At 32.6% G+C, this 12,732-nt stretch overlaps 1 protein-coding gene and 1 non-coding gene across 2 annotated transcripts; both read left to right on the top strand.

Annotated features, from left to right (window-relative positions):
• Positions 1 to 1,917: 1,917 nt before the first annotated feature.
• Positions 1,918 to 4,384, top strand: LOC110645633 (aspartyl protease AED3). The gene is made up of 3 exons (XM_021798855.2): positions 1,918 to 2,616; positions 3,119 to 3,593; positions 3,810 to 4,384. The coding sequence occupies exons 1-3, from the start codon at positions 2,152 to 2,154 to the stop codon at positions 4,163 to 4,165; spliced, it is 1,296 nt and encodes a 431-aa protein (XP_021654547.2). The 5' UTR covers positions 1,918 to 2,151; the 3' UTR covers positions 4,166 to 4,384.
• A 4,133-nt stretch (positions 4,385 to 8,517) lies between these two features.
• LOC110645636 (uncharacterized) lies at positions 8,518 to 12,403 on the top strand. Its single transcript, XR_009150788.1, has 2 exons — positions 8,518 to 8,662; positions 12,186 to 12,403. It is a non-coding gene; the product is annotated as an uncharacterized LOC110645636 (transcript).
• Positions 12,404 to 12,732: the final 329 nt, after the last annotated feature.

The following is a 12,732-nucleotide window of genomic DNA, read 5'->3' as shown; positions in this document are numbered from 1 at the left end:
TCTACTTTCCACTTTGAATAATTTCTGTCATGCAACCTTGTGGCATAGAAAGAGGTATATTCCATGTAACTTGAATGTATACTGTTTAATTTAAAAAATTATTTGTAAGCTTTTAATGATTTTTGGGTTATAAAGACAAAATTGGAAAATACAGTAACTTGAAGTTTAGGAAAAATGTAGTGAGATATTGCATGTGATGCTATTAAAAAAATTCAAATATCTAAAAGGAATCCAATGTTTTAAGCAAATCATGTGATGAATACAACTCAGTGAACCCAACAAAAAAAGTAGAAATTGTACGTTTTGAATCTTAATGATTAAGACAAAATAGAAGAAAACAAGTTAATCAAATTAGTTAATATTAAACAATATTAATTATATTGGTAAATTTAATATTTGAAGCCTAGCTTCAAGCTCTCCTCCTTCGTTTGCTGCGTTAAGTTTGGTGATTATCATGGAAGTTTTGATTTTCTTTAGTTGATTTAGCTGATAGCTTCAGTGTTGCAGCCTTGCAGGTTACATGTTTTTTTTTTTTTTTCGACTGCTGTATGTTTATTACCTGTTCGTCTTATGGTTTGTTGTTGCTTGGTTGCTGTGGGCCTTATGTTATCTCTGTTTTGCTTTTGAATTGCTGTGGTCGGTATTCCACTAACACTGGTCCTGTTCTGTTTTGCTTTTCTTTTCTATTTCTTCTATAGATTTTTTCACTTATTGATGTTGTCGTTAATTTCCTGGATATTGAATCTAATCGGATTGAGGGTCTTCTGAAAATTAAAGAATAAGTGAGAGTCAACGATGGTTGACAATTACTTTGATACTCAAGTTAGTAAGTGTTTTGTTTGCATACCTATCTCTGAAGCTTTTTTTACCTTATTTATATAATGATTGAGATGAAATTTTGATCAGATTTTCGTCAATTTTCTATTTAAATTATAACGGTAATCATTCTTAATTATAATGAGAATTAGGCGTGATCGGTGGTATAATTTTCATTTGGTTCGAACTTAAAAAAAGTACCGATTTCTTCGATTTATCCAATCCCTCGAAATAGATCGAAAAGTTATCAGAGATAGCTAAGTCATTTTATTAGCCTTTGATATCATTAGTCCTCTCATCAAGTCCAAATCTTTAAGATCAAAAGGTGATATCTTTTCGAAATTCGATGAGTATTGATGACTTCTTTCTCAAAAGCTGCAAAGAGATAATTCCTTAGACGTAATATAGTCCTCAAGCTAGCTAATACCTCAAATAAATCTACAATTATCTATCTATATATATATATATATATATATATATATATATATATATATATATATATATATATATATATATTAAATGTCCAAAACCCAAATCATTCCTTCTAATGACTTCTTTCTCAAAAGCTGCAAAGAGATAATTCCTTAGACGTAATATAGTCCTCAAGCTAGCTAATACCTCAAATAAATCTACAATTATATATATATATATATATATATATATATATATATATATATATTAAATGTCCAAAACCCAAATCATTCCTTCTAGTTCTAGGGTACATTAATTTACCAATGCTTTACAATTATCAAATCATTTATCGTAATCTTAATTACTTAAATGAAATAGTCAATGATCTAATTAATAACAATATCAACTGTATTTTTTATTAATTAAGATTCAACTTTGCTAAGAACTATAAAATTATTTAAAAATTATGAATATATCTTACTGATATAAAGTGTACACTCATAAATCATTTAATATTTATAAATTAATTTGAAAATATCATAAAATTAAGTAACAATATGTCTAGTTTAACTTGATTTAATAATTTAAAGATGTCACTTGCCACGCAAATCTAGATTCAAGTCTATATTCCTATTTTCCTCTACTAAAAAAAATATAAAATAATATAAACTCTATCTTTAGGTGAGAATTGAAAAGGGTACAAGAGGCCCAGGCTAGCTACAAAAGAAAATGGGATACAGTCTGTTTAGCAAACAACCCACTTCCTAGTAATCTTTACTCATAGCTGGTTTCTACTCTCTACACTCTGCATGTCACTCCACTAGCCATACTTCTCCCAACTATATATATCTCCAAACTCCTATCCTTTATTTCTATGAACCATCAAAAGCTAAGAGAACTTTTTTTCTCTCAAGATTAACCACCATGAAAATCCACCTTCTTTCTCTTGTTTTTCTCTTCTTTTCCTTAGCCCAGGGATTGAACTCCAACCCCAAATGTAACACCCAAGACCAAGGCTCAACCCTTCAAGTGTTTCATATTTATAGCCCATGCTCCCCATTTAGACCCTCAATGCCACTCTCATGGGAAGAGAGTGTGCTCCAAATGCAAGCCAAGGACCAAGCTAGGCTTCAATATTTGTCAAGCTTGGTTGCTAGGAAATCTGTGGTGCCGGTTGCCTCAGGCAGGCAGATTACTCAGAGCCCAACCTATATTGTTAGGGCTAAGATTGGAACTCCAGCCCAGACCATGCTCTTAGCCATGGATACCAGCAATGATGTTGCTTGGCTTCTTTGCAGTGGGTGTGTTGGGTGTTCTTCTGCAGTTTTCAACTCTGCAAAATCTACTACCTTCAAAACCCTTGGCTGCCAAGCTGCTCAGTGCAAGCAGGTAACGTTCCTGCTAATTTTGTCACTAACCAAGCACTAAAAGTTGGCTTGTAGCATATCTTTAATTACATGCAAATTACAGTTAATGATATTATTTTGTCATGTTTGACCAAATTAAAATTACAATTAATGATATTATTTTATCATGTTTGACCAAATTAAAATTACAATTAATGATATTATTTTATCATGTTTGACCAAATTAACTTTTCTAAATTTGTAACCATGAGAATTTAAAATAAAGAAACTTTGTTACAGTGGGGTGGTTCTGAAGACTCAAACTTGGTAAATTGATCTCTATGATTTCTTTATATAATAAAGATGATTTTTTTTTTCCAGTTTGATGGGGACAAAAGCTTATAATTGTAGCGTGCAGGACCCAATTGTCAGAAAGTTCAAGAGTAATAATAAATAATAAAAGAATATAGGAGCTATACATTCCAAATATGGGAAATCAATCACCACAATCAAAAAAATTCACATGATCATTTGTGAAATTGCAGGTACCCAACGCCATCTGTGGTGGCAAAGCATGCACATTCAACATGACCTACGGCAGCTCGTCCATAGCAGCAAACCTCTCGCAGGACAATATCACTCTAGCCACTGACTCAGTACCTGGCTACACCTTTGGTTGCATTACAAAAGCCACAGGCAGATCAGTCCCTCCCCAGGGGCTTCTGGGCTTGGGCAGAGGACCATTGTCTCTTTTGTCTCAGTCCCAAAAACTTTACAAATCCACTTTCTCATACTGCCTTCCTAGCTTTAGGTCTCTAAGCTTTTCTGGCTCACTGAGGCTTGGACCCATTGGGCAACCGAAGAGGATTAAGACTACACCATTGCTAAAGAATCCTAGGAGATCGTCACTTTACTATGTTAACTTGGTCGCAATTAGAGTTGGAAGAAGAGTTGTTGACATTCCTCCTAGCGCTTTGGCTTTCAATCCGACCACCGGTGCTGGAACCATCTTTGATTCCGGTAAAGTCTCCATGAACTTAATCTTTTAAACCTTAATAGACACCAGATTTTGATTTTCACTAATTATAATTGGTCAATTATAGATTAATCATTCAATTTTATCTTAAAATTGAACTATTAGGCATTATAATATGTACTATATTTGGTCTGCATTCATTCTTACTGCAAACTTTACAGTACACATCAACTAAAGACATATAATCTCCTATATTACAGGAACTGTATTCACCAGGCTTGTCACTCCAGCCTACACGGCAGTCCGGGATGCATTCCGAAAGCGAGTCGGCAATGCAACGGTGACATCCCTCGGCGGATTCGACACATGTTACTCCGTACCAATCGTAGCACCCAACATAAAATTCATGTTCTCCGGCATGAATGTGACATTAACACCAGAAAACCTACTAATCCACAGCACAGCCGGTAGCATCACATGCCTAGCCATGGCTGCAGCACCAGATAACGTGAATTCAGTGCTAAATGTTATAGCCAATATGCAGCAACAAAACCATAGGATACTTTATGATGTGCCCAACTCAAGGATTGGCGTGGCACGAGAGCGATGCACATGAATTTTCAAGTGATGGCCTTTATATCTTTTGGTCATGGTAGTGTTTGTTGATTAGATATGTCTTGTGATTTGTGATGGAAGGAGTGTAGAGTGAGATAAAATTGAAGTGGTTTCATAGTTATATTGCTTTTGTATTTTGAAGTCACGGGTAGTTATCTGTGGCGGTGTTTGTCTTTTTAAAGCATCCAAAAGATGGTACCATGTCACGGGTTCCTTGCAATTTCTTATTTTGCAATATTTTTTATTTATTTACAATAAATTATTAGGTAAATTCGATTTATTAGGCATTCATAGACTAAATTAGCTAAATCATTTTATGTTAATACTATAATTATAAATAAATAGGAATGTCACCTTGAGGAGTAATATCTAGAGGTCCTATTGCCAGTATGAGATTATGGCCAGCTGATCTTTAAAGGCTACAGTACCAGTTGGGCGGGGCTATTATGGCTGCCTCTGCTTTTGAAGCTAGTTAGAGCTCTGTGTTTGGAGGCCTTGGCCCTTGTTTTAGAGAGTTTTCTTTGGGCCTTAAGCATTATGTGTTTAATTTTTTTGCTTGGACTACTTAAAAACTGATGCAACAATGTTCTTAAATTTTAATTTTTTATCAAAACAAAATAATAAAAAATAAATAAAGACTTTTATTTTTTATTTTATTTTTAATTAATTATTAAATATATCAAAATTATTAAAAAATAGTACTCCTTAAATATAAAAAAATAAATTATTCTAGAAAGACAAAACTCATATCTTTTAGAGAAATAGAATAAAATAGTTTCAGTAATTTAAAACGTGACTAATTTTATTTTTATTTTAATTTTAAGTTAGTTAATTTTAATTTTAAAATCCATCAATGGCTTTTAATTTTTTTATTCTACATTTACTAATATTATATTTCTTTATTTATCGTCCATTGTTTATTTCCATTATTTTTAAAATTATAAATCCAAATTCATAATAAGAAAAAGACTTGCCTGGGGCCATTTCCATTGATTTTCATTTCCTTTTTATCTTCACATTTTCTTGCTTTTCTTTTTCGCTTTTCACATTGCCTCTCATTTATTTGGCCCATGGGAAAGACTTGACTTAGACTTGAGTGCTTTTTAAAGGCATACTCATTTAATTTAAATTTATTCAATTTAATTTAAAGTTATTTATTTTAATTAATATATAATTTAAAATAATTTAAATTTAATAAAATTATAATAAATTTCAAATTATATAAATTTACATTGGCACAAATTTAAACAATTTAAAAGATTAAAAAAATTAATCCCATTAAATTAATGATTCATATAATCTAACACAAAATTGATCCGGTTGAGTTGATAATATTAATCTAATCATTTCTCTGTCTTTTATTACTTAAATTGATATTTTATTTTATTTTTTTATAGAAAAGAGTCCTGTAATAGTATCGAATTAATAGAAATTATATCGAATTAAATTTTTTTTGATATTTTAATTTAATGTTAGTTTTTTATTAAGAACCAAACTGAAACCGTCTCGAATCAAAAATTGAATTTACACATATTTTTATATTTTTTTTAGATGTATTATATATTTTTAATATATATATATAATTACAATAATATTAATTTATTATAAAAAATTAAAATTTAAAGTTTAAAAAGTTTAAAAAATTTATTTATATCTATATATTCAACATAAAAAAAAAAAAATCACAGGCAAACAAAGCATATAATTTACAATTTAACTTAATAAAAATTTGTAAATATTTAATCATAATCTAATCACTATTATCACTCATTTCGTAATATCTAAACTTTTTATGATCAAATAATATAATTATCTTTGTATATAAAAAATTAATTAAGTTATTAATAATGTAAATCGTGCAACGCGGGGGTATGCTATTAGTTAATATTAAAAATTTATACTTAATTACATAAATTAAAACTAAGATTTGTGAAACAGAGGAATCACAGTGGATCAATTCTGCCTTATGGATTGTTGTTGAAGATAGAACTTCTAGCCTTGTGCACAGAGTGGCAATGAAAGTAGTTGTATGAACACAGTTCATTTGGAAAGGCTTGAACATGCATTAATCAAAATGGTCTTTTTCATTTTTTTTTTTATTTTATTTACTTGTTTTTCTTTTTATTTTGTTGTACTAGAAAGGCTTGACTTGGCGTATGGGAAATGCTGAAGACTCTGAGTTAGACTTGGGTCATTCCCCTGTTTTCTTAACTAGTTTTCTAACCCACATATTTTGCAGTATTTATAAATTGATTAATGCAATGATTTGTTGTTGTATGAGAACTGAGATCATCTTTTCCAAATTTGTATGCAATCCTCTGCAAGGGCCCTCTTATATATTGGCTCTCCAAGTTTGATGTTGAGAAACAAAAACCACTTGATTATGAGAAATGCAACTTATGTTTTAGAAAGTTATGCAATTTATATTCATAAACATATACAATTTTATAGAGATTGCCATTAATATGGAAATATAAATCACAATAATAAATTAAACAAAATTATAGGCGTAAACATGATTAGCAAGTGATAATTTTTCTTAAATAATGAGATTTAAGTTTCATTACTTATCGTATTGAAAAGACTTGACTTTATTTGACGTATAAAAAAGAGTAAAGACTTTGACTTATATGGTAAGCAAAATCATATCAGTCGTTATCAATGTGACCAACGGTTTCTAAAAAAAAGCAAAAATGAACAAAGACAAAACATGTTACTATATCAAAATCGATTAATTTGATGTATCGTGGAATTTCACACATTTATTAGGGGATGTAGATGCAAATTACATATGGAAGTATTTAGTTACCAACATTTATATCTTTTGTTTTTTTTTCATCTGCACTCTAAAATCATAGGCAGAATTATATTAAAGCAGAATTACTTACGAAATTGTGAAAAATCTTAAAGCAGAATTATATTAAAACATTAACTGATTATTTTTCTAAATCCATGCAATGTCGCCTTGATAAGCTTGTACGAAACCGAAGGGTTCTCCTGGGTTAATGAAGTCGAAATGACATAAGGCGGCCTCCTGTCAAAGGTAAGGATAAAGAAAATCAATGTTAAGAACTTACACTTAATTAAATAAAATTAATGATAATTGAATAATTTCATTCCATGGCAATGGGACGTATTACATTTAATGCTTTTTGAAATATCTGTTGGGCTTGGATCCCTCTTATGTGCAGAGCCCATTTTGTTGAAGCCCACAATTATTTTGGCCCATGAGGGCTACATTTGCACGTTTGCTTTTTTCCGCACTAATTCACACAGCCACAGTACTCATTTTGATTGCTCATGAACCAGAGAAGAGAAGTGAGAAAAAGAGGGAAAACACAGAGCATTTTGCAGAATTTTTTCAAGGAGGAAAGCTTACTCATTCCTGAGTTTGGGGAGCTTGTTTACCGTTGGATCAAGCTCAAATTTGGTCTGCAGCATCTTCACATCTTATTCTTCATTGTGAACGGTGGAGATGTTTGGAGCTCTACTTGAATAGCTGCTGTTTTTCATTGATTTCCAGCACAGACCTGTTTCATCATTTCTAGCAGTCGGAGGGTCATTTGTGGTCCGATTGAGCTAAATTTTGGTGGGCACAGTAGAGACATATTGTTCTTTAATCTTAACGGTGGAGATCGGGTTTTGACAACCATAAGGTGGTCAATTTGGATGGACAGCAGCTGTGTTTTGGTGACTTCTCTCCAAACTTTGTTATCTCTTATTAATTTATTTGAATTGTCTTGAGATTTTTGGTTGAAAATTGTTTATGGTGTTTGTAATTGCTATAAAACTTTTTCGTGAAGCTGTTTCAATTGGACCAAGAGAGGTGTGGTGGTTTTTATCCTTCACTTTGAAATTGCCTTGTTCTTCTGTGATTGATTTGTGCATCTTTTGAGCAGCCTATTATTGTGATTATTTCCTGCATATATACTCAGTTGTTGTTCTTCATAGGTTCACACAAGTAGGAAGAATTTGTTGGTTTAAATTGTTGTCCAATTTACTTCCTATCAATATCTACAAAATTAATAAATCAACCGGAACTTCCTATTTACATCTCAACGTGTTTGTGAGGATCAAGATGAAAGATACTATAAATGGTACTCCATTGTGAGATTGTTTGGTTTATTCCTCCATAGTTTAGCTTTACTAGTAAATGGTCATGAAAAGATCAATGAGTGCTACTTCTTTTACACTTGTTTTCCCTTGGTTTCTCTTTGCAGCAACTGTTTTCAGTGGTGGCCTTTGTCATAGAAACTTCCATTCTGACTGAATTGAAGGCGAGAGAGAAGCTCTTTTGCAGTTCAAGCTTGGCCTTAAAGATCCTTCTAACTTGCTTTCTTCTTGAGGTGGTGATGCAGATTGCTGTGGATGGTCCGGAGTCATATGTTATAATCTCACCAGCCATGTTCTTGAGCTCTATCTTAGAAGTCTTTCTATGGATGAGTATTATGCCTCTAATGTCAGCATGCTAAATATTTGGAGAGGTCGGCATTTAGAGGTAAGATTAGTGAATCTTTACTCGACTTGAAGCATTTAAAGTACCTAGACCTAAGCAACAATAATTTTGAAGGAGTTCACATTCCCAAATTCCTTTGCTCTATGGGGAGTTTAAGATACCTTAACCTCTCCAAAGCAGGATTCGGAGGATTGATTCCTCATCATCTCGGAAATCTTTCAAATTTGCAATATCTAGATCTCAGAGGAGAAGGATTTTTTAGTTATAAGTATGACGTGAAATCTGTTGACAGTTTGCACTGGATCTGTAATCTCTCATCTTTAAAATTCCTTGACTTGAGCAGTGTGAATCTTTACAAAGCCTTGGATTGGGTGGATGCGATGAACAAACTCCCTTCTCTGGTGGAGTTAAACTTGTCATTCAGTTTGCTAGATAATAGTGTTCCTCCACCTCCCAACATTAACTTCTCATCACTTGCCATCCTTGATTTGTCAAAAAATAGTTTGATGAATCTTCTGTGTCCAGTTGGATTTCTTACGTTACAACTTTGACTTCTCTTGATCTTTCAATGAATTATTGTTTTGGACCGTCCCTGTTCATCTTCAAAATATAACTTTCCTTAGAGAACTTGATTTATCTCAAAATAAGTTCAATTCTTCCATGGCCTTCTGGTTACATGATTTTATCCATCTAGAGCTTCTCTGCCTTTTCTCTTATAACTTGCAAGAGAGAATTCCAAGTGCCATTGGAAATTTCACTTCCCTCAAGAGCCTTGACTTATCATTCAATGAACTGGAAGGAGCAATTCCAAGTGCCATGGGAAACTTGACTTCTCTCAATAACCTTGACTTGCTATTTAACCAACTTGAAGGAGAAATTCCAAGTGCCATTGGAAACTTGACTTCCCTTAGCAGCCTTCAATTGTCAAGCAACGAACTTGAAGGAGCAATTTCAGTCACTTTGGGTGAGCTGACTTCCTTGACATATCTAGACCTTTCTGACAACAAATTAAATGGAGGTCTTCCCATAGGTATTGGAGCCCTTGAAAAATTAGAAGTATATATTTCTTATAATTCATTGGAGGGTGAAGTTTTCGAAATGCATTTTGCAAACCTTATAAATCTGAGAAATTTTGATGGCTCTTACAACCAAATGATTTTAAGAGTCGATGCTAATTGGATTCCTCCTTTTCAACTTGTTGAAGAATTATATTTGCAGTCTTGGGATGTTGGGCCTCAGTTTCCCACATGGCTCCATTTGCTGAAGCATTTAAAACGTCTAGACTCGTCAAACTAAAAAATTTCAAGTACCCTTCTCATTTGGTTCTATGACTGGTCTTCAAGACTTAATGCATTTAATTTATCTCATAACCAAATGCATGGAAAGATTCCATATTTATCCATCAATGATTCTGATTACTTATCCATTGACTTAAATTCAAATAATTTTGAGGGTCCATTGCCTTGTGTCTTTTTCAATCCTGCTATGATATCTTTCTAATAATTCATTCTCCGGATAAATGTCTACCTTTCTATGTCATAGAATGCATGAGCTGAAGACACCAGAATATCAGATACTTAGGAAAAAATTTCCTGTCGGGAGAGATACCTGATTGTTGGATGAATTGGAAATATTTAGCAATTATAGAATTAAACGACAACCATTTCAGTGGAAAAATTCCTAGGTCCATTGGAAATTTAAGTTTTCTTTCATTTTTAAACCTTCGCAACAATAATCTCTCTGTTGAAATACCATTGTCACTTAAATATTGCATAAGCTTGAAGGTACTTGACTTGGGTGAAAATGAATTGGGTGGAGACATTTCAACATGGTTGGAGAAGTTCCTATGGGACTATTCAAGTATGGCTATTTTCATTCTTCGTGGGAATAGATTTCATGGTCACATAACTGAAAAGTTTTGCCACATGACTGGTTTGCAAATCTTGGATCTTGCTAATAACTATCTCCGTGGTGCCATACCAACATGTGTCAACTTTTGTGGGATGGTAGATGGAACTTATGATCCCATGGGAGGTAAAATTGATATTATTTCAGGGAGAAATTATGTGAGTTGCTCAATTATGAAAAAGGGGAAAATGGTTGAGTATAGCACCATTCTTAATTTTATACGGAGTATGGACCTCTTGAACAATAAATTATAGACGAATATTCTTGAAGAAATAACAAGGTTTAAGGCATTGCAGTCATTGAATTTGTCATATAATCTTTTGAGTGGAAGAATTCCAAAAGGAATAGGAAATATGAAGGGACTAGAATCTCTTGATGTCTTAGAATCAACTTTCTGGAGAAATTCCCCCTAATATGTCAAGCTTGACATTTTTGAGTGCATTGAATTTGTCCAACAACAAGTTATTGGGAATGATTCCTTTAGGCACTTAATTGCAAGGCTTTGATCTATCTAATTTCAGCGGCAACAAACTTTGTGGTCTTCCACTCATCAAGAAATGCAGTGATGATGGTGCGACACCTCCCACTGGGATAGAAAGAGGAGAAGATGGCAAAGAGTTAGAATCATTTGTTTGGTTCTATTTCTATGAGAGCATTGCACTTGGATTTGTGGTGGGGTTTTGGATAGTGGTGGGTCCTTTAATGTTTAATAGAAGATGGAGGCATTTATAATTCAATTTTCTAGATAATTTGCGGAACAAATTTATGGTGTGGTATTATTTAAATATTGTTAGAGTAGTGAGAGGTCATGGTTTATAAAGTTCTGTCCAAAACAAATACACGTGTGGAAAGGGCTTTACGTTTATTGTGAGAGTGTTTTTACTTGTATGGTTTGTGCAATTAGTTGAGCAAGTTTATTACCTGATTTATGAAAGTGATAAACCTAACGAAGATAGTAACGAAAGAACGCTGTAAGAAATCAATTAAATTTATTCAGCTTATTAGAGATGTGGAAGTTCTGAAGTGTGCCACATAGCAATTTTACCTTTTTGTCTAGATACATCTAGAGATATTGCAGTGATTCCTCATAAAACCAACAACGGTACAGAAAAATGTTTGTCTCTTAATTCTTTTGGGTCAGATTCCAGTAGCATTCGATGTTCACAAGCTGCAACAACAGCACCAAATTCAACAGAAAGAAGCAAGTCACAAGGTCCTTGCATAAACTAGGATGAAACCCAAAAGCACATTGGTTTCACATACCTGTCCAGAAGCAACGACTAAGCACCACTAGCTTAAGACATCTATAATCCTAAGTACAATTTAACTGTCTGCAGCAACAAGAGGGATAAGGAAAGAAAATTAATGAATTCTTCTTCTTCTGAGTTCCAGATAAAGCATGTGTCTCATATCCCCAAAATGCATGTAACACCATGGTATAGCCTATGTTGAGTAGCCTTTGCAAAAGAAAGCTGAAATCCACTGCAATAGGAAGAAAGTTTGACATGAACGCGTGTAAACTCAACCCTGCTCTGCCCAATCCTTGGAGTTGAGATATTTTGCTGCAGAATATTTTTTGAAGTAATGATGTTTAATTTTAAAGGAATGGCTTTCTATGTTCTAAGCATGAAATTTTGAAAGTTTGCTTTTGTGTTAGGCATTTCTTTGCCCATAGAAAGGGAGCTGCTGGAGAGAGATGAGAAGGATAGTGCTGGAGCGTCGCGTGAGAAGAGAATGAAGAAAACGAAGAAGAAAAAAAAAGTGTGAACGTCAATGTTTTCCTGTTTCTATATCCTTGTTTTTGAGCAATTGATGTATGTTTTCTCATTTCTTTGTTTGTTTCTTTTGTTGTGTCAACGTGAGAAGCTTTTGATTTGTCTTAAAAAAGTGAAAGACTACCTTATTTAATTTTAAAAATACAAAGTTAAGTTATTGGTTTTATAAAAATTAATTATTTCAATTAAATCTGAATTATTTTGTTGATGAATTAAAAAATATAGAATTAATTTATTTGATTATAAAAATATATAAATTTAAGTTATATATTTCACAAAATATTAAATTCTAAATTATAAAATATTTATTTTCAAAAATTACCCTTATACCTCTAAAATTCTTTGAAATCTCAGGGCTATACTCACTCATCACTTGTTGTTTATTCCATTATTTTTCACAATGATTGTTGTATGGAAAATACTTTATTT

Source organism: Hevea brasiliensis, chromosome 1 (genome assembly GCF_030052815.1).
Source record: "Hevea brasiliensis isolate MT/VB/25A 57/8 chromosome 1, ASM3005281v1, whole genome shotgun sequence".
Classification (NCBI taxonomy): domain Eukaryota; kingdom Viridiplantae; phylum Streptophyta; class Magnoliopsida; order Malpighiales; family Euphorbiaceae; genus Hevea; species Hevea brasiliensis.
Note: the sequence above shows the minus strand (reverse complement) of the source record. Positions and strands in the feature narration are given on the sequence as shown.

Bases quoted from the DNA above. Each gene is read 5' to 3' on its own strand.
- LOC110645633 (XM_021798855.2), top strand. From the start codon at position 2,152: ATGAAAATCCACCTTCTTTCTCTTGTTTTTCTCTTCTTTTCCTTAGCC. The intron at 2,617-3,118 runs GTAACGTTCCTG...GTGAAATTGCAG, and splicing joins AAGCTGCTCAGTGCAAGCAG to GTACCCAACGCCATCTGTGG. The intron at 3,594-3,809 runs GTAAAGTCTCCA...CCTATATTACAG, and splicing joins TGGAACCATCTTTGATTCCG to GAACTGTATTCACCAGGCTT.